Source organism: Sus scrofa, chromosome 4, assembly GCF_054392235.1.
Source record: "Sus scrofa isolate SSC_HxYL_T2T_F1_AM1 chromosome 4, Sscrofa_HxYL_maternal_Yorkshire_Landrace_v2.0, whole genome shotgun sequence".
Lineage (NCBI taxonomy): Eukaryota > Metazoa > Chordata > Mammalia > Artiodactyla > Suidae > Sus > Sus scrofa.
In genome coordinates this window covers 109,877,053-109,897,547 of record NC_139386.1, presented here as the reverse complement: position 1 = coordinate 109,897,547, position 20,495 = coordinate 109,877,053, and the positions used below count along the sequence as shown (strand labels likewise).

Genomic DNA, 20,495 nt, shown 5'->3' with positions numbered 1-20,495 from the left:
CTGTGCATTGTCCACAGCAAAGGTCGAACGCCTGTGTGATCCCTGTGCTCACCTCATCGGGGTGTCTGTGGGCCACGGAAAGTGCCTCCAGGGCTTTGGTCCCTTGGCATTGGGATATAGATGTTTTAGTGGCACCGATTTTTGCCTTTACAGCTTTTTCAGCCAGGGTTCCAAAAAAATTGCCAGAGTTATGTTTCTCCTTCATTTTCTTTTTCATTACTGTGGGGCTAAAGATGAAACCAAAGTGTTCAGACTGGCTCTAGGAGAAAGGAAAACCCCTTAAATTCCAAATCTCCCTCCCACTGCCTTTCATGAGAAAGCCATTCAGTGGTTCCAAGGAAAAGATGGCAGGTTAGGTAGTTCCCTGTGTGTCCATAAACTTGTAAGTTGATGCTTGAAGTCATGACATTGAGATAGTGACTGTGAAGATGCCTGTCGGACTATAGCATTCATTCTTATTGTGTAGATAATTCAGCAAATATTTAATTTCTGCTGGCACTCTCAAGTATGCAATTGAGATACAAATATGCCCTTAAGAGACTCACAGCACCTTAGGGGAGAAACAAGTAAACACGTGTAATTCACCACGCATCTCATTAGAAGCAAAACTAGGAAAGAGATGGCAGGAAGGATAGTGGTCAGCCCTGCCCCAGTGAGTCAAGAAGGGAGGAAGATGACCAGGAGCTCCCCAGGGGACAAGGTGGGGTTGGGGTAGGCATGGGGGGGCAGGGTCATAGCCCAGACAAAGAGTAGTAGGGTTTCTGTAAGGGAGCAGGCAGGCTTCTTGGCAGAAGTGGCATGAGCCATGTTTGTTTTCCTTTGGGGAGCTGTGCCCTCCCTGGGAGGCTGCAAAGCATGGTCCTGCATTATTCATGTGTGGCTAATGCGAAGTCATTCGCATGCTGTGGGCCAAAGCCAGGAGGACAGGACCGGACACAGCCCCCTCGGGGGAGGGAAATGACCCACGCTTGAGAAAGCTTAGGGGAAAGGGCTTTTATTTACCACGTGCTGCCCCTTCCATTAGAGGGGTCTGTGGTTATAGCGTGTTTCTCAACCCCTGTTCCCTGAAACGTCACCATTCATTACTGGAGGGTGGGGAACAGGCAGTTCAGGTCACAGGGAAAAACCGAAGCGGAGACGGGCAAAGATGTGACACTGACAGCCCATGAGAAGGTGCTCAGAGCAGAGGCTGGGTGTGTCTAAGGGGCTTTCTTGCTCTTTCATTTTCCTGATATTCATGACCAACTTAAGAAGCATCTCTTATAATCTGTGTTCTAGGCCAGTGGGGAAGGATGGGACAGCACAGTGCTCTCCAGCGGAGGTAAGAGGAGAAGCAACCTAGGGATGCTTAACTGTGTCCATGTGGCTACACCAGGATGTCAGGCAGACAGTGAATAAAAGATAAAATTTGTTAAAAGACAAATTTTATTAAGTATTTGTATTTAAAACCTATATTTTGAGATAAATCTTCTCCAAAAAGAAATAAAATCAACTTGGAGGTTTATTTTTTCTTTTCTTGGTTGTGCCCATGGATCAAACCCACACCACAGCAATGACCTGAGCCTCTGCAGTGATAATGCCAGATCTTTAACCTGTTGAGCCACGTGAGAACTCTGGAAGTTGCTTTAAAATGAATTATTCACGTCTCTCCCCCCCCCCCGCCCCCAGCCTTCTCCGTATCATTTCCTAGGCACCCAGGCCTTGAAACCTAACTTCGCATTTAATATGCAGTTTTCATTCTCTGCCTTTCCCCTGTCCTTTCCACAACCCCTGGTTCTGTTCCCATAGCCACAAGGACCCTAATATCCGCCTAATATTCTGTTGATTTTCTTCACAACTTCTGGAATGGAACACATGCTGAAAGGTAGCATCACCCAGCGTAGTGTAAGTTCTGTGCTTTTGGTTTAACATGCCTGAATATAGTTATATTACTCATCAGTTCCAGAATGTCAAGACTTAACCTAATTTGAGGGTGTAGTGCTCAGAGAGGACTGTGATACACATGTCCAGGGCCACAATCCGCTGCTAACTCTAGAGCTGTTGTGTCTGAGCTGCAGTTGTATAAGATGGGAATAATAAATACCTATTCCAAAAGGTGTTTGGGGTTAGAGGAAGATATTATGTGAAAGTTAAATTTTTTTTTAGTCTGTTTATGGCCACTCCTGTGGCATATGGAGGTTCCCAGGCTAGGGGTCATATTGGAGCTGTTAGCTACTGGCCTACACCACAGCCACAGCAACACAGGATCTGAGCCGCGTCTCCACAGCTCAGTGGTGGTGGCGGATCCTTAACCCACTGAGCCAGGCCAGGGATCGAACCTGCGTCCTCGTGGATGCTAGTCAGATTCATTTCCGCTGAGCCATGATGGGAACTCCTTTTAAACGGTTATCTGGTTTTAAGTGCATGTTCTTAATATCTCTTTTGATTGAAGTATAGTTGATTTACAATGTGTTAATTTCTGCTACATAGCAGAATGCTTCAGTTATACATATGTATATATGTATGTGTTCTTTTTCATAGTCTTCCTTGGTTTATTACAGAATATTGACTATGTCCCCTGTGCTGTACAGTAGGACCTTGCTGTTTATCTATTCTATATGTAATGGTTTGCGTCTGCTAATCCCAAGCTCCCAATCCATCCCTCCCCACCGCACCCTTTTGGGAATTACAATGTCTCTGTGTCTCTAAGTTTGTTTCTGTTTCATAGACAAGTTCACTTGTGCTGTGTTTAGATTCTGTATGTAAGTGATTTCATATGGTATTTGACGTGTCTTTCAAATTGAGATATAATTGACATTCAACATTATCTCAGTTTCAGGTGTACAGCATAGTGATTCTCTATTTGTATATATTGTGGGAAGATCACCACAATAAGTCTCACTTACATCCCTTGCCATATATAATTACATTTTTTTTTTCCTGTGGGGGAGCACTTCTCAGATCTACCCTGTTCACAACTTTCACATATGCGATACGGTATTAACGCTGGTCACCACGATGTGCCTTACAGCTGCATGACTTGCTGCTTTATAACTGGAAGTCTGAACGTTTTGACTCCCTTCACCCGTTTTGTGCCCTTCCTCCCCTCCATCGCACAACCACCGGTCTTTTCTCTGTATCTGTGAGCTTTTTGTGTTTTAATGGTTTAATTTTTTTCCTTTCTTTTTTAGAGTCCACATATAAATAAGATCATACAGTATTTGTCCACCTGTCTTTGTCTGACTTATTTCACTTAGCACAGTGGCCTCAAGTCCCAACCATGCTGTTGCAAATAGCAGGATTTCCTTCTTTCTTATAGCTGAATAGTGTTCATGTATGTATGTATGTATATGGACATATATGTTCATGTATGTACATAGGTATGGATATCTCACATTTTCTCTATTCATCTATTGTTAGGCTGTTTCCATATCTTGGCTATTGCAAATAATGCTGCAGTGAATATGGGGGTGGATATGTCTTTTCTAGTTAGTGTTTTCATTTTCTTAGGTAAATACTTAGAATTACTGGATCGTAGGATAGTTTTTAATTTTTTGAGGAACCGCCTTACTGTCTTCTACAGTGACTGGACCACTTTAAATGCCTGCCCACCAGCAGTGCGCCAGGGTGTCCTTTCTCCCATCCTCACCAGCACTTGGTCCTTGGCTTTTGGATGCCAGCCATTCCAACAGGTGTGAAATGATACCTCATCGTGGTTTGAATATGCATTTCCCTGATGAGTAGTGATGCTGAGCACCTTTTTGTATACCTGTCGGCCATCTGTATGTCTTCCTTGGAAAAATGTCTAAACAGATCCTCTGCCCATTTTGTAATTGGATTGTTTGTTTGTTTTTTGCTACTGAGCTGTGTTGAGTGCTTGATGTATTTTAGAGGTTGACCCTTATCAGAGATATGATTTGCAGATGTTTTCTCCCACACAATAGGGTGCTTTTTCATTTTGTTGTTGGCTTCCTTGCTATGTAAAAGCTTTTTAGTTTGTAGATGTAGTCCATTTTTTTTTTTTTTGCTTCAGTTACCTCTGCTTTTGATGTCAATCCAAAAAAGTATTGCCAAGACTCATGTCAAGGAGCTTACTACTAAGTTCTAGAAGGAGTTTTATGGTTTCATGTCTTACATTCAAGTCTTTAATCCATTTTGAGTTAATCATTGTGCATGGTATAAGATAGGGGTCCAGTTTCATTCTTTTGTATCTGATTTTCTCAACACCATTTATTGAAGACACTGTCCTTTCCCCATTGTATGTTCTTGGCTCCTTTTTCTTAAATTAATTGTCCATATATGCGTGAGTTTATTTCTGGGCTCTTTCCTCTGTTCCATTGGTCTGTGTTTCTATGACATATCTTTTATTATTTAGACATTAATTTTTCATTTTCTTTTTTTGGCTGCCCCCAAGGCTTGTGGCGTTCCTGGGCCAGGGATCAGATCTAAGCCACAGTTGAGACCTACGCCACAGCTGCGGCAACACCAGATTCTTAACGCACTGTGCCTGGCTGGGGATCGAACCTATGTCCCAGTGCTGCAGAGATGCCGCCACTCCTGTTGCCTCTAGTGGGAACTCCACAGGTTAATTTTGGTTTTAGGGTTATATAAGAATACAGTCCATTTTAAAGAAATTGTTTATTTTTTCAAATTATGTATCTGCCATCTCAGAAAAAATGATTGATATGACTTGTGACACTTCCATGAAGCCTCAGGTTTAATGATTTCAAAGGAGATGCTTCAAATGTATTTTGTTACCACTTTCAAAACTTACCTCCAGCTTCATTCAATCTGTGGTTGATCTCACCCATGCCAGTGGTGTCAGATAATACCTATTCATGGATGAGTCGGCCCAAGTCTCAACCTGAATCTGTTCTCTTATCTGAGGTCTCCACCTTGTCCAGCCTGGCCTGGGTCACAGTCATGGCCTTGACAGGTCTTCCCACACCCCCGATTACCATCAGTCTTGCAGCTAGAGCAGCTTTTCTTGACACACACTAGCACTTTATCCCTTTTTGAGAGGTGCCATTTGTTCTTAGCCTCTGAGCACTAAGAATCCTAAAATTAAATTAAAAACCTCCCAGGTGCTTCACTGATACCTAGTCAGTAGTTACTGTCTCAACACTCTTCACTTCTGCTTACCTGCCTTTTTTTTTTTTCTTTAAAAGCTGGAAGGCCTTGCATAGCACCTGGCTCTGTACTCAGACCCATGTTTGCTGTGTTTATGTTCCTTTCATCTTTTCTTTTCAAGGCACCTGCTGCAGGTGTCTCTCTCCAGGTGTGCCCGGTTTTCTCTCAAGTCTGCTTCCTTTAGATGAGTGAATAATTGTACCAGGGCTTTGAATGCTAGGCCCCTCAAATCCTTTTTGAAAATATAGTATAGTAAATGAACTTAATTTAGTGATTGGGGTAAGCATAGGAACAAAAATACTGATGTTGGTTATGAAACAAAAATAAATTTAGCTGTAGAGCAAGGTCAAACGGAGAGGCTGAAAATATTTTCTCTTTGTATTCTTCCTTTTCTGTTAATGTCTGGGAAAAGAAAAGTAGACTTCCTGCTTTTTCGCCTTGCAAGTGATTTTTCAGTTTGAAATGAATTAGTATAAAAAGGATCGTTCATTCTGTAGCTTTAAAATTAGGCTTCTCATTGAAAAATAATGGAGTCATCAGTTTAATAATTTCTAGCCAATTAAGGGTTTGAGTGTCTTATAAAGTCATGATTTTTAAAATTTAAAGCCTAGCCAATTAAGGGTTTGAGTGTCTTGTAAATTCATGATTTTTAAAATTTAAAGCCTCATCAAGAACACACTTTTCAAGAATGTCATGGTCATCATCTTTAGGTTTCTCATAGTTTAATTGCTGGTGTCCTGGTGACATCCTGGTTTGGATTTTACCTTGGTACTAAGTACTGACCAAAGGGGCAAGAAAATAAGCTAGTAATTGAGTCTAGCCTGGGGGGTGACCTCTTTCTGAAATTTTAAAAATAGCTCAAACTCCAAAACATTTTCTCAGATACTGTAGGGGGTCACTTGCCTAGGGCATGTTGTCTGAGCTTTGACAAAATAAAACTCTTTAGATCACGTAGTAGGTATGTGAAAAGGATGTAAATGCTATTGGAAGTTTTAAAAGTTGAAAACAAGGCAAAACATTTAAATCAAAATCACGTAAGATTCAAGGGCTGTAGAAAGCGGGCTGTAAACACGTTGTACATTCTTGACTCAGCGTTCTTGAGTCCGCCGTCCCCGTGCAGCTGGATCTGTTGGCGAGATCGCCTGGGTTCCAGTTTCACATTCCCTAATTTGCTTTGTTTTTTTGTTTGTTTGTTTATTTGTTTGTTTTTGTCTTTTTGCCTTTTCTAGGGCCGCTCCCATGGCATATGGAGGTTCCCAGGCTAGGGGTCTAATCGGATCTACAGCTGCCGGCCTACACCACAGCCACAGCAATGCCAGATCCGAGCCGTGTCTGGGACCTATACCACAGCTCACGGCAATGCCAGATCCTTAACCCCCTGGGAGAAGCCAGGGATCGAACCCGCAACCTCATGGTTCCTAGTCAGAGTCATTAACCACTGAGCCACGATGGGAATTCCTTCCCTAATTTGCTTTGAAAAAAATCTGGCTGTGCTTTCTTAATTTTTCTATCAGTTCCTGAATATATTCCAGGAGAAAGAGGGAGAAGCACTAGCCCAGCTAGTGCTGACATGCATAAAAATTACTAGAATTACTTTGACACTTAGAACTGAGAGCTTGAGAACTAGAATTTGAAATTTGCAGGTCGGACGTCCCTTAGGCTGTATCTTCCTCAAACTGCCACAGCACTTGATAGTTATCCAGTTCTTAGAAGGATGCTGCTACGGTGTTTGTAAGATGGGTTTAAGAAGTTCCGTAATGTGGTCCACAGAGTAGCTGAGGATGGAGCAGCCGCATTAGCCTCTCCTTATGGATTAAACACGGAGCAGTGTCATCCTGAACATCTTGGCCATACCCCAAAAAGTCCAGCAGAATTGAGGTGCAGGGAATTCCTGTTGAGGTGCAGCCGAAATGAACCTGACTAGTGTCCATGAGGATGCGGGTTTGATCCCCGACCTCATTCATTGTGTCCAGGATCCAGCATTGCCGTGAGCTGTGGCATAGGCTCCCGAGTTGCTGTGGCTGTGGTGTAGGCAGGCAGCTGCATCTCTAATTCGACCCCTAGGCCGGGAACTTCCATAAAGAAAGAAAGAAACAAACAAACAAAGAAACAAACAAGGGTTCAGGTGCAGAATAATCAAAGCTAAACCTACAGGCCAGGAAATTCCCTGGTGGTTCAGCAGTTCAAGGATCCAGCATTGTCACGGCTGTGACATGGGCTTGGTCCCTGGCCTAGGGCTGTGGGTGTGACCAAAACACTTAAAAATACATACATACATAATCTTTCAGGCCAGATTTTCAAGTCAAGAAAACAGCACTTACCCTGAGAATTTAAAAACCATAAAAGCAAGTGTTTGAACTCCAAGGTTAACAAGTCCTGTTAACCCTTTATTGCCCGTGGTGAGAGAAGGGATATAGTCCTGTGACAAATACAGCCCTGCCTTCTCTAGGCCAACCTAAGAGTTAATATTTGATTCATTTTTCAACCTGAAAAAAAAATGTCACCAAACACATTCCTACTACAGAAGTATCCATGCATCCAAAGCAAGTTAATTTTTCACAAAACACAGTTTCTCCTTCAAATTCTAGAATTCTTTTAATGACTTATGTGAAACTTTAAAATGTATTTTTACCCTTTCCTTTACGGGTCCTTAAATCAGGACTTCTTAACATGAGTTAATCTTTTTTGGTAACGCAGGCCATACGTGCCATAGTGTTTGGTAACTGGAGGTCTCAGAGAGGTTGAATGTTGGGAGTGGAGGTTCCAGAGGAAGTGAGTGGAAATCTAGGGGCGAGTGATCTGAAAGTGGGGTGTGCAGCATCAGGATTTTAGAGGTGATGTGCTTATAGAGGATGACAAGGTCCAGGACAGGGGTTCTTAACCTGATTGCCTCTGAGAATCTTCTAGAACACTTAAAAATATACAGTGCCTGGCCCTACCCCAGTGTTGTTGGGGACCCAGCTTTTGACCTCACCATCCCTAATATGTGGCCCTTTTCATCATGGCCCCAGCTAGAGCTCTGGCTTTCAAGTGGACATTGTAAGCAGCAGGAGAGTAGAGATAAAGAAGTGACAGAGGGAAGATCAGCCATCTCTTAAGACAAATTCCTGGAAGCTGCCACATGATGCTTCTGCTTCCATGCATTGGGCAGAACTGGAAAACGTGGCTGTCCTGATTGTGAGGGACACTGGGAAGTTTAGGCTTTCTGGGTAGCTGTATGCCCAGCTAAACTATGGAAGAAAGAAAGAGTGGGTATTTCAGAACGGGCTAGATCCTCGGCCATAGAGAGGGAGTAAGTTACATAGTCCAATGGTGTGATCTTCAGACGAGCTGACCATTTGGAAAGCTGCTTATCTGCTCCCATCTCAGGTTCTCAGGTCTGTGGGTGTAAAAGGAAAGGCAGCCTCCAGATGAGAGGGGTCTGGTTCAGTGGGTGATTTCCTTCGACGATAATCAACTTTCAATTAGGGCAAGAATAGAAACTACACTGGAGTTCAGAAAATAGGGGAATTTCCTAATGGTGACATTATTTCACTCCCCCCCCCAACCCCCGATGTCTTCCATTGCTCCTTCACCAGCATCCGTTCTATTGTCATGAACACACCCCTTTGCAGATCCCCGCAACCCCCTGGTGCCTTTCGCCCTGTGTCGTACTCCTGGGAAATCCTCATGTCCGTGTAAGCCTAACTCCCCACCTTCTGCTCACACCGCGCACAAGCACAAAGCTCAGGTGCGCTCAGTGTGGCCCGGCCGTCCTGTGACACTTCCCATGTCCCATTCTGAGAGGGGGCTGGCTGGCTGCTTCCTCCTTAGACTTCTAGGTCCTCCTCTACTTCCGCTCCCTTCACCCTTCGACCACACTTGAAATTTCAGTGAATAAGAAATGAACCCGTCCGGCAGGAGCTCCCTCTGAACCCCCATCCTGCCTTCCGGTTACAGCAGACCCCCCCTTCTATGAAAGGCTGCCCTTACTACTTTGTACCCGCTCCTTCTAGCTTCCCAAGTACTTTTGTCCTGCGAAGATTTCTCTTCTACTAGAGTGCAGTTATCAACAGGCACACATGCTAAAAAATAGGCTGATAATCCTTCACCCCGCCTACCTGTCCACATGCTGTCCCACTTCTGGGCTCCTCTTTACAGCAAAACTTAAGGAACCCATTCTGTGCCCTTCTGCTGCCTGAAATTTCTTAACCTCATCCAGTTCTTCAACCTTCTCCAATCGGCACTCTCCTGAAACTGCTATTTTTGTTAAGTGTCTGGTTCATTTCCATATGTAATAGCATATCTCTGACCTTGTCTTACCTTGACCTCCGAAGCAGCATTTGATATACCTGATCACCCCTTCCTCGCTGAATCACACCCCCTCTCATAGTGTTCATGACCCCACACCTCACTGCCTCCCGTTTTCCTGTTCTCTCGGGCTCCAGATTCCTCCGTGTGAGTCTTCTGCGGGCTTCTCTTCTGCTCAGCGTCTGAATGTGGGTGGGTCCTGGGCCCCTGTCCTGAGCCTTCTTCCTTGTCTCGAGGTTCCTAAGCCCCCCGGGTCCTCTGCCTCGAGCTTAAGCCTCACATCCAAAGGTTTGTTTGGCATTTCCACTTGGACATTTTATAAGCATCTCAACCTTCGTGTGTCTAAACTGAACTCTGACTTTCCTGCCTTATACCTGATACCCCCTTGCCGCTTCCTCCATTCCAGTGTCACCACCATCCACCGAGTGGCTATGGGTAAAAACATAGTTCAGATCCTTGCCTCTCCCTCTCTCCCCTCCCCACCCCACATCTCATTCATCAGCAACTCCTGCTAGTCCTGCCTTCAAGATCAGTCCCATGATCACAGAATTCTCTCTATTACCGTTGCTTTCATCCTGGTCCAGGCCACGCTTAACTCCTGAACTATTGCAGGAGCCCCGCCTGCTCCCACGTTTCCCTGTTGCAGCGTGTTCTCTAAGTGTGGCCGGGCCCATCTCTAGAGACGTAAATCCAGTCATGGACTGCCTTCCCTTTGCACTGGAATGAAATCCTAGCTCCTTACCGTGCCTCAGAGTCCTGCATATCCCCACCCCCGCCCCCTCCACCTCATTTCATACCACCCCCACTGGAGGCACCCCGACACGTCTTCACTTTAGGGCCGTCACACTTATTCTCATGCTCCCCAAACAGCTTTTTGGGGGTTGGTCACTGGCTCATCATTCAGGTCACCACGTCACCTCCCCAGTGAGCCTTCCCTGAATACCTGATTTAAAGAGTTGTTCCCCTAGTCTCTCCCTTTGTGCTTATGTGCTGAATATCTAGTTTCCTCTAGCGGAACTTATACTCCATGAGGGCAGGGACTGTGTCGATTTCGTTTGCATCTGTATTCCTGGTGTCGAGCATAGTTATAAATCCCGAGTAGAAACCAGCCCAATAGGTACTGAACGCGGAGTGACAGAAGCCTGGAATGTCGTTCAGCCTTGTGTCCTCTTGCTGCCATCACGCTCTGATTTAAATTATGACTGCCACCCAGAGCAGTAACTGCTCGATGACTATTTCTAAGGCAATTCTAATGCTACCGTAGACTACTTTTTCTAATCCACCAAGGGCCAGAAGAAGCAGTTAATTAATCTTGTTAAGAACTGCAGGGATGGACAGGAGAATTTAAAAGCACAGCATTAATGAAGGGTATCGTCCTCTGTTGATTTTTCCAGGAGCTAAGTTTGTGTGTGTGTGTGTGTTGTGGCATTCAAGATATACGGAAGCTGTCTTGTCAAGAGCCTTAGCAATCTCGTCTTACGGGAAATACAAGAGGAGAGAAGCTGGTTGTGCTTTGGGCCAGAATGACTGGCTGTCCAAATGCGGGACAGGAATGGTTTGAAAGCTGGAGAGGCGACAGCTAAGGGTGCCTCCGTGCAAGTATTAGAGAAGCGTCTTTCCGAACCCTGTCATTGCTGAGCCTAGGAAGGGGGCTGTGCAGGGGAGATGACCATTCTTTTGGTTCTCGGAGGTTACCTCTGAGGCCCAGGTTGGCTTTTATCTTTATAACCAGAGATCATAGTGACATATCACTAGGCAGGGCTTTAGGTAATGGCATTTTAAGCAGAGGAAAATGACTTTCTCTTTGAGTTTATAAATTCCCCTAAAATAGAAGATAAGAGTACTCAAGGGATTATTTTCATGGCAGTGACATACACATAACATAAAACGTATCATTTTAAAGTACACACTACAGGCGCGTTAAGCACATGCGCATCATCACGCAACCATCACCACCATCCATCTCTGCACCTCTTTCATTCTCCCAAACTGAAACTCTGCTTTCTTGAAACCGTGACCACTCCTTCTCCCACCGTCTGGTAACCACTGTGCTCCTTTCTGTCCCTGTGGATTTGCCACGCCCTCCTCTGTTTACCATCAACTGCTTCACCTCATGACGCTCCCGTCACCCAATGTGTGGGTCTGGGGTGGGGTGCCCACATAAAGCAATGTACCAAGAGTTAGCATCAGATCCTGCAGATTGGGTTCAGTCCCAGAGGACTGCCCCTGCCACCCCCTTCAGGGATGTTGTCCAGGATGCAGGGGAGAAGTTCCAGTATTCAAATTTTTGTTGTACATTTTTTTTTTTCTTTTCAGGCCCATGGCATTTGGAAATTCCTGGGCTAGGGGTCAAATCTGAGCTGCAGCTGCCGGCCTACACCACAGCCACAGCAACACAGGATCTGAGCCATGTCTGCGATGTACACGGCAGCTTGCAGCAACCCTGGATCCTTAACCCATTGAGTGAGGCCAAGGATCAAATCCGCATCCTTATGGACACCAGTCGGATTCTTAATCCGCTGAGCCACCAGGGGAACTCCACCCCCCCCTTTTTTTAATAGCTGACTCCATCCATCCATCTTTTCTGTGGCCTAAATGTCTCTCGTTTGTTTTTTTTCTTCCTCTAGTGGTTTTTAATTGCCAACAGATCCTACAAAGTCAGTGCAGCAAGCTCCTTTTTCTTCAGCGGTGTGTTCGTGGGAGTTATCTCTTTTGGGCAGCTCTCAGATCGCTTCGGAAGGAAAAAAGTCTATCTCACAGGTGATCTATTCCTATTCATGAACTGAATAAGACGGTTTACTTCTGTAAGTTTCCCAGGGAAACAATGAGAGGACCACTCCCTAAAGTTTCTCAGGGAGTTGCCCTGTGGACACAGAACTGAGTTTTATTACACTGGCAAGACGCCGAGTTGATGCTGGCCAAACATTTTAAAGTGACCAGCACAGCTAATGAAGATATTTGCACTGTAAGCTTTTCACAGTCGTGCTTTCTACAACCCCCGCATTCTAACTCGTGCTGTGTTGCTGAGGAGGACAATGACTGAGACAGTCTGCTAGATCTGGCTCCTTAAACCTTGTGTGTTGATTTGTTTCAGAGGAGCTCCACAGGACTCAAGCATAGTTGTTTTGACAAGCCGAGCATGAGCTAGGATTTTTCAGTTTCCAGTATTATTGTAAATAACTGAAAACTGCATGTGATAGACAGGAATCACCTTGTAACAAAGAAGACCTATTTTTCTTGATAGTTTTTAAGAGGCACCGTTTATTTTCATTTATTTTAATTTTTCATTTTTTTAATGGCTGTACCCACGGCTTATAGAAGTTTCCAGGCCAAGGATTGAACCTGAGCTGTAGCTGGAACCTACACCGCAGCTATGGCAGTGCTGAGTCCTTTAATCTACTGTACTGGGCCAGGGATTGAACTCACAGCTCTGCAGTGAGCCAAGCTGCTACAGTTGGATTCTTTCTCTCTCTCTCTCTCTCTTTTTCTTTTTAGGGCCGCCCTTGTAGCATATGGAAGTTCCCAGGCTCAGGGTCAAATCTGAGCTACAGCCACCGGCCTATACCATGGCTCACAGCAATGCAGGATCCAAGCCATGTCTGTGACCTACACCAAAGCTTACGGCAATGTCAGATCCTTAACCCGCTGAGCGAGGCCAGGGATCAAATCCACAACCTCATGTACTAGTCAGATTCGTTTCCACTGTGCCATAACGGGAACTCCTGCAGTTGGATTCTTAACCTACTTAACCTACTGTACCACAGCAGGAACTCCAAGAGAAACTGTTTAAAAAAAAAAAAAAAAAAAAGCTCAGAAAATTTAAATTCATCAAAAATTATCTTCACACAGTAACAAATTTAATGTATTACGTTCATCAAATGCTGTTTTGCTTCTAGATTACTGAATATTCTTCTTCTCTTTCTAGGTTTTGCTCTCGACATCTTATTTGCTATCGCAAATGGGTTTTCCCCCTCGTATGAGTTCTTTGCAATAACTCGCTTCCTGGTGGGCGTGATGAATGGAGGGATGTCCCTGGTGGCCTTCGTCCTGCTGAACGAATGTGTGGGCACCGCCTACTGGGCACTGGCAGGTACTGCTTAAATCCACGCACACATGGAGATGGTGAGCCGCTCCAGAAAATTGGTAGGGAACCGGTTTAACCTTCCAGCCAAAAAACACACTCGGACTTGGGGTGCTCTATCCACCTGTAAGATCTGCTTTCTGAGTTTGTTCTGTATGACCTCAAACGAGTCATTAGTCTTTGTGTTTGTATCCCTCTGTGGATGTCTCCCCTGGGGCCTGCCTCACAGATGGCTTAGTGATTATTGTAAGAGCATCTATTTCCTCAGAAGGGCATTACCTGCTTTTTACCTTCAACTGAAAAATAGTGCAGAGATAGGCAGTGCTAGAAACTCGTTTCTCTGCGCCTTCATATTGTGTCTTCCTAAATCTTTCTTTCATAGGTCTTTCTGGTTGTTACTCTTCTCTTCGAGTCAGCAAGTGCTGCTCTTGCAGGATTTCCTTGCTGATGTTGAAGTTCCAAACGAAGGCCATCGTCTGTCTTATGTTTAACCATCCCAGCATCTTCTCAGGAACTACACTGTCGTAAGATCAGTGATTTTAGAAGCTTACTTGACTTAAGGTCTTGGGAGAGCGACTCTACCAAGGCTGCCTCGTGGACTCGTAGGTTTGCAGCGAGAACTTTTTGTTTGCTTTGCTTTCCATTCATTTGACAGCCATTGAGTACTATTGATGCTCTTGTACTAATATGGGAACAGGTTGATTGTGCCACTGTAGAAATGTGTCTCCGTGAGGATGGAGATGAGAGAGTGGCAGCTCCCATCTGCTGAGCATCTGTTATATGTCAGGTACCACACTAGGCATCTGACCCTACCTGTAATAGTCCCAGAGCCCACAAGTTAAGAATTTCTACCTTCATTTTATGGATGAAGACACTTGGCCTCTGAAAGGTGGGGTGATATGCCCATTTTCACATAGCTCATGACTGACAGGACCAGGATGACGCCAAGCTCGCAGCATCCCACTGTTCCCCGAGGCTTCTCCTCCTGGACCCTCAGTGTGTCACCGCATATGAATGCTGACCTGCTCAGCCTGTTTTCTCACTGGTGTTGTTTTGGAAGTTGGTGAGGGCTAATGTGTTGAGCTGAAAGACAGGCTGAAAAAGCAAACTCTGCTCTTTGTGAATGTTCACCAAACTGGTGCCCAAACTGAGGGACACAGAAGGTTGGAACGTTAGAACCAAGCTGGGGAGCAGAGACACCAGCTCCTCCCCTAGCAGGACAGGCTTCTTGCTTGTCTCTCACCCACGCGGCTTTATGATTCACTTTGTCTGTGACAGCTTTCAAAGCCTTTAGAGATGGGCTTCTTTTGTCTCTAGCCCAGCTGCTATGCTAGGATCAGTGAGAAGTCTTCCTCTGAGTCTTCAGGTTGCGTGAAACTCGAAGGTCTCTTTTTCATGGTGGGTTCAGACCAGCTGGGGCTTTCCAGGAAGTGCATCACGACCGTGATCATGGCATCGCATTAGCCAGGAAAGACACGGATGCCCCTCTCCCGGGGTTTTGGTTTTCTGCAGTCCAGAGTCCTGCTCGTATACAGTATTATGAGGACATATTTTTCATGTACCCAACACGTTCCTCTTTTAAAATATTCACATTTGACTTGAGTTGTTCTATGAAGAAGATGCTGCCCCCACCCTGCCAGATTCTCTAGGATTATTCCTGTCCTCTTGCATATTTTGGTTAAAAAGAAAGACCTCCTGGTCTCTTGCTCCCTTGCCAGGCATCTAAAGCCAGTCAAAAGATTGCTGTTAAAGTGCTTTAACCTTCCATTCTTGTCCTGGAAGCTGAGTTAAGATGACGGTATTAAAATTTCTACAGCAAAGGAAAAAGGGAGAAAGGAAAAAAAAAAACAACAAAAAAAAAAACAAAAAAAAAAACCACCCCACACTAGTGGTACCAGAGGGTTGCCCAATTCATTGTGAAATTCAGAAGAAGGGAGTTCCCTTTGTAGCTTAGTGGTAATGAGTCTGACTAGTATCCCTGAGGATGCAAGTTTGATCCCTGGCCTCACTCAGTGGGTTAAAGGATCTGGCATTACCATGAGCGAGCTGTGGTGTAGGTCACAGACATAGCTCGGATCCAGTGTTGACATGGCTGTGGTGTAGGCCAGCAGCCATAGCTCCCATTCAACCCCTGGCCTGGGAGCTTCCACATGCTGCATCTGTGGCCCTAAAAAGCAAAAAAAAAAAAAAAAAAGAAGAAGAAGAAGAAGAGGAAGAAGACATTCAGAAGGAGCATGAGTGGGTTTGCTGAAGGCCGGTGCAGTTGACCTGCATCTGGGACAGAAGCAAGATGCTAATGCACCTGGAACTCTTGAGAGGTGCTTCCTTCGTCCCCTTTCCACCAGCCCAGTCTTCCCCAGAGTTCTATCCTTGGCCTTTCTTTTCAGGCTGTTTTCTCTCCAGCACAAGTTTATACACTCCTAAGGCTTTAGATATGCTCATGAACTGCAAGAAACTGGGGGAAAAAAATACAAATGGTTGTCTATAGGGGATTAGTTGGAAGTAACCTAATTGTTTATTAATAAAAAAAATTTGAAAAATTGTGCTTACTTACAAAAGAATATTTGCAGTATGTATAAAACACTATGTAAAGTATGTACAAAAATGTCTAAGTACAAACGGCAAACATCCATTTTTCAGGATGGTTCTTAGCAAGAAGAATGAGGGTAATTGCAGTTCCCATCGTGGCTCAGCGGGTTAAGAACTGACTAGTTTCCATGAGGATGCAGGTTTGATGGCTGGCCTTGCTCACGGAGTTAAGGATCTGGCATTGCCACAAGCTGTGGTGTAGACTGCAGATGCAGCTAGGATCCAGCATTGATGTGGCTGTGGCACAGGCCAGCAGCTGCAGCTTGGATTCAACCCCCAGCCTGGGAACTTCCATATGCTGCAAGTGCGACCCTAAAAAGAAAATAAATAAATAAATAATGAGGATAATTGATTAAAATTATTAAGAATAGAAAAAGTGAAATACTAAAGCCATTAAAATGACATATTAGTATAATTATTAGGAAGTTTTTCTCTTTTGGCTCAGCAGTAATGAGCCTGACTAGTATCCATCAGGATGCAGGTTCAATCCCTGGCCTTACTCAGTGGGTTAAGGATCCAGCATTGCAGTGAGCTGAGGTGGAGGTCACAGATGTGGCTTGGATCCTGTCTTGCTGTGGCTGTGGTGTAGGCCGGCAGCTGCAGCTCTGATGCAACCCCTAGCCTAGGAACTTCCATATGCCACAGGTATGGCCCTAAAAAGCAAAAAAAAAAAATCATTATTATTTATTTTTTCTTACATAAATATAACAAAATGAATTGATGTTCACTGTACAAAATAAGAAATACATAGAAGTGAAATATTAAGGATACATACAGTCCCACCCCCCTAAGTCTGCCACTTACAAAAATGAATCATCATCATACACGATTTTCTAACCTGCTGAAATTTGGCTTATACTAGTGCAAATGGCACAGGAACTGCAGACCTGAAATTAATCTAAAATGAGCAGAAAAGAAATCTGAAAATAAATACCCAAAGGCCCATAAACAGGTTCAAAACCATCTATGGTATACCCCAGCATTACAGTATGCAAAAGTGGTGATTTGAAATGTTCACATTTTAAAATTAAATGTTCTAGCCAGATAACCCTAGAGTCTCACCACATCTGTATCTCCTCATCTTATCCCTGCTGGCATTTCCAGGTGTGAATGTGCAGCCTCCTGATAGATATTAGATATGAATGTCTCTTGGCCCCTCAAGTAAAAAGTATTGCTTTCTTTCAAATAAAATCTCCATCCCTTTCTGGGACATCTGTCTATGGGAACGCCATCACAGTATTCAAAGTCATTAAACTAGAAGCTTTGGGTCATTTCCTCCTGTCTGTCGTATCCAGTTGATACCAGGTCTTATGATTATGGTGGAGCTTCGCCTGTGATGAGCTTGGGCGAAAAAGGAAATCATCCGGTTAATCTCATCAAAGCCTGGAAACAGGAGGTCAGATGCTTCTTTCTCATCTGTTTCCCATCCTCTCTGAGAAGCTTCCTCTGCTCAGGCAAGGATGGGGCCCAGCAGCTCTCAGGGTTCACCACCAAGTCTAGCGTTTAAAATTCTTGGTAGGGAGTTCCCGACATGGCTCAGCGGAAACAAATCTGGCGAGTAACCACGAGGACCCAGGTTTGATCCCTGGCCTCATTCAGTGGGTAAGTGATCTGGCGTTGCCGTGAGACGTGGTGTAGGTCACAGATGCGGCTTGGATCTGGGTTTGCAGTGGCTGTGGCGTAGACCAGTGGCTACAGCTCTGATTCAACCCCTAGCGTGGGAACCTCCATATGTCACAGGTGTGGCCCTAAAAAGACAACATAAATAAATAGATAGATAAATAAATAAATAAATAAAATAAAATTCTTGGTAGGAGCCTCTGATTGGCCCAACTAAGGGAGCCATGATTGGCAGCCCCTACTTGAACCACGAGGATGAAGTAAGGGGAGGTCATTTCTCCAGAAAAGCCAGGGTGTGTTCTTAGCATTAGAAAGGAGCACCGGGTAGGCAATACTTTCTAAGAGATACTCACCAGAGTGGCCAAACTCATCACATGGCTCTTCTGGGGAGATTAATAGATAGAAGGGGCTCTACCTATTTGACAGAAGGATGATGTAACTAACATTTTACAGCATGCATTGTTTCATTTGAAATAGCACCTTTTGGAGTTCCCGTCGTGGCTTGGTGGTTAACGAATCCAACTAGGAGCCATGAGGTTGCGGGTTCAATCCCTGGCCTTGCTCAGTGGGTTAAGGATCTGGCGTTGCCGTGAGCTGTGGTGTAGGTTGCAGACGCAACTCGGATCCCACGTTGCTGTGGCTCTGGCATAGGCTGGTGGCTGCAGCTCCGATTAGACCCCTAGCCTGGGAACCTCCATATACCTCGGGAGTGGCCCAAGAAATGGCAAAAAGACAAAAAAAAAAAGAAAAAAAAAAAAAAAAGAAAGAAATAGCACCTTTTGCCGTAGATATTATTACTTGTCTTTCATCAGTGAGGAAGCTGAGGCTCGGAGATATTTAGCAATTTTCCCAAAGTCACCCAGCAGCATGTGGCAGAACTGGGGTCTGAATTTGGTCCCTCTGACGTGGCCCCATCCTATGGGTTCTCTCTCTCTCTTTTTTTTTTTTTTTTTTTTGCCTACATTGTTATCAGTGGATACGAGGACTTGGAACTGCTCTAAGCCATGACAGAAGGCCTTGTTCTTGGAAACCAGGTGCTATCTCGTGCACCATAATGCACCTGTAATAGCTATTGATTATCTTAAGTTTCCAGGGAAATCACAGGGAATGGAAATCCCCATCCCCTTACGTAGCGGACCCCATGTTCCGATTAGTTTTCTGCACACGCTGAACTTTCTGTCACATCAGCTCTCCTTTCTGCTTCTCCCTTCTCCTCACCAGGGCAGACAGCATACACGTCAGTGTTTTCCCTTAGAGGTTGGCAAATCTATGGACAAGAAGGCAAGAAACATTTGCTGTATAGGATTGTTGTAGGAAATTCTTATTATGGAAAATTCAAGATCAGCCAAGTCCTATTGGAGTTCCTGTTGTGGCTCCGTGGGATCAGAACCTGACTAGTATCCATGAGGATGCGGGTTTCATCCCTAGCCTCGCTCCGGGGGTTAAGGATCCGGCATTGCCATGAGCTGTGGTGTAGGTCACAGACATGGCTCTGATCAGGTGTGGCTGAGGCTGTGGTGTAGGCCGACAGCTGGAGCTCCAATTCGACCCCTAGCCTGGGAACCTCCACATGCCACGGGTGCGGCCCCAAAAAGACAAAAAACAAAAACAAACAAAAAACATAGGCTCCTTAACAACCCCATGGTTGTTGTCTGTGTGCTTCATGCTTCGTGGAACTCACATTCCACTTGGGAGAGACAGACAAGAAACAAATATAAAATATTATATATCTGATGGTGATAAATTAAGTGGGGAAGGACAATCGGGAGAACTGGGGGTGATTTAAGACAAGGATTTCAGGGGCAGCCTCTGTGACAGAGATGCAGTCCCCGCACTGCCATAGGCTCCTGACGGAAACAACCTTCCCGCCATGTAGCGAACAGTATTTCCAAGCCTCATCCATGACCTCACACAGATGCCAGTATAATATCAATGCTAGAAGCATTTGAGCAGACCCGTGAAATGTCTCTTGACCACATGTGGTTTGTATTTGACATCTGTCCTTCCTTCTCTTCCACTCCTTTGCGGGCCTCTCTTCTCGATGTATCATCTGACTGTGGTATTTGTGTAGGTTTCTCTCTCTGCTGACATCACACAAGTGAGGGATGGGCACCAAGGCCTGGGTTTGAAATGGGGCTGTACGTGGTCCTTTCTCCAGTAACAGGTCTCTTTTCCTGAATTAGGGTCCATCGGTGGCCTCTTCTTCGCAGTTGGCATTGCCCAGTATGCCCTGTTGGGATATTTCATCCGCTCCTGGAGGACCCTCGCCGTTCTGGTTAACCTGCAGGGAACCGTGGTCTTTCTCTTATCTTTGTAAGTAGTTCTTCCTCTTCGAGTTTCCCTTTAATAAGCAGAAGGACTGTCTTAAGAGGATGCGGGTCAATGAGCGGCGTTATTCCCTTTCAGGAGTTTGCCTGAACTGACTTTGGTGAAGAACTAAATTCCGCAAGCCCTCCAATGCTTGGCAGCTCCTGGGAAGAGAGATGCTTAATTAATTCAGAAAGCAGGTATCCCTTGTTTCAAGTATCCTCTCGATAGACTGCATTTTTAACCTTCAAATTGTGGATGGAGGGTACCACTTTCTTTTTTAACCTAATGCCTCAGGCTTAAAGATCTTCAGGCTGGATCAGATCAGATCTTCAGGGGCTGGGGGTGTGACTGAGGTATGATATTGTAGAGCCGTGGATGCACATTGAATACGTGGTGGCACCTCTTCGTCCCACAGATCAGTATCATCTCAGGGCCTCTGCATGTGGACGTGGGAAGATGCACAGATAGAGGAGGAAGCCGTAGAGGGCATCAGCTC

At 45.0% G+C, this 20,495-nt stretch overlaps 1 protein-coding gene across 14 annotated transcripts in view; it reads left to right on the top strand.

Moving 5' to 3' along the window:
- Positions 1-20,495, top strand: part of SLC22A15 (solute carrier family 22 member 15) — a 255,205-nt gene that overhangs the window by 198,434 nt on the left and 36,276 nt on the right. For 12 of the 14 annotated variants that reach the window (XR_014844386.1, XR_014844385.1, XR_001308430.3 and 9 more), the window contains 3 exons: positions 12,027-12,159; positions 13,325-13,489; positions 19,873-20,002. Coding sequence is in view for 11 of the 14 variants with exons in the window: in XM_085023479.1 (XP_084879605.1) it covers positions 12,027-12,159; positions 13,325-13,489; positions 19,873-20,002 (428 nt within the window). In the remaining 3 variants the exon portion in view is untranslated. Of the gene's footprint in view, positions 1-12,026; positions 12,160-13,324; positions 13,490-19,872; positions 20,003-20,095; positions 20,197-20,495 lie in introns of those variants that run through there. The other 2 variants (XM_085023485.1, XM_085023484.1) reach the window with 1 other exon arrangement.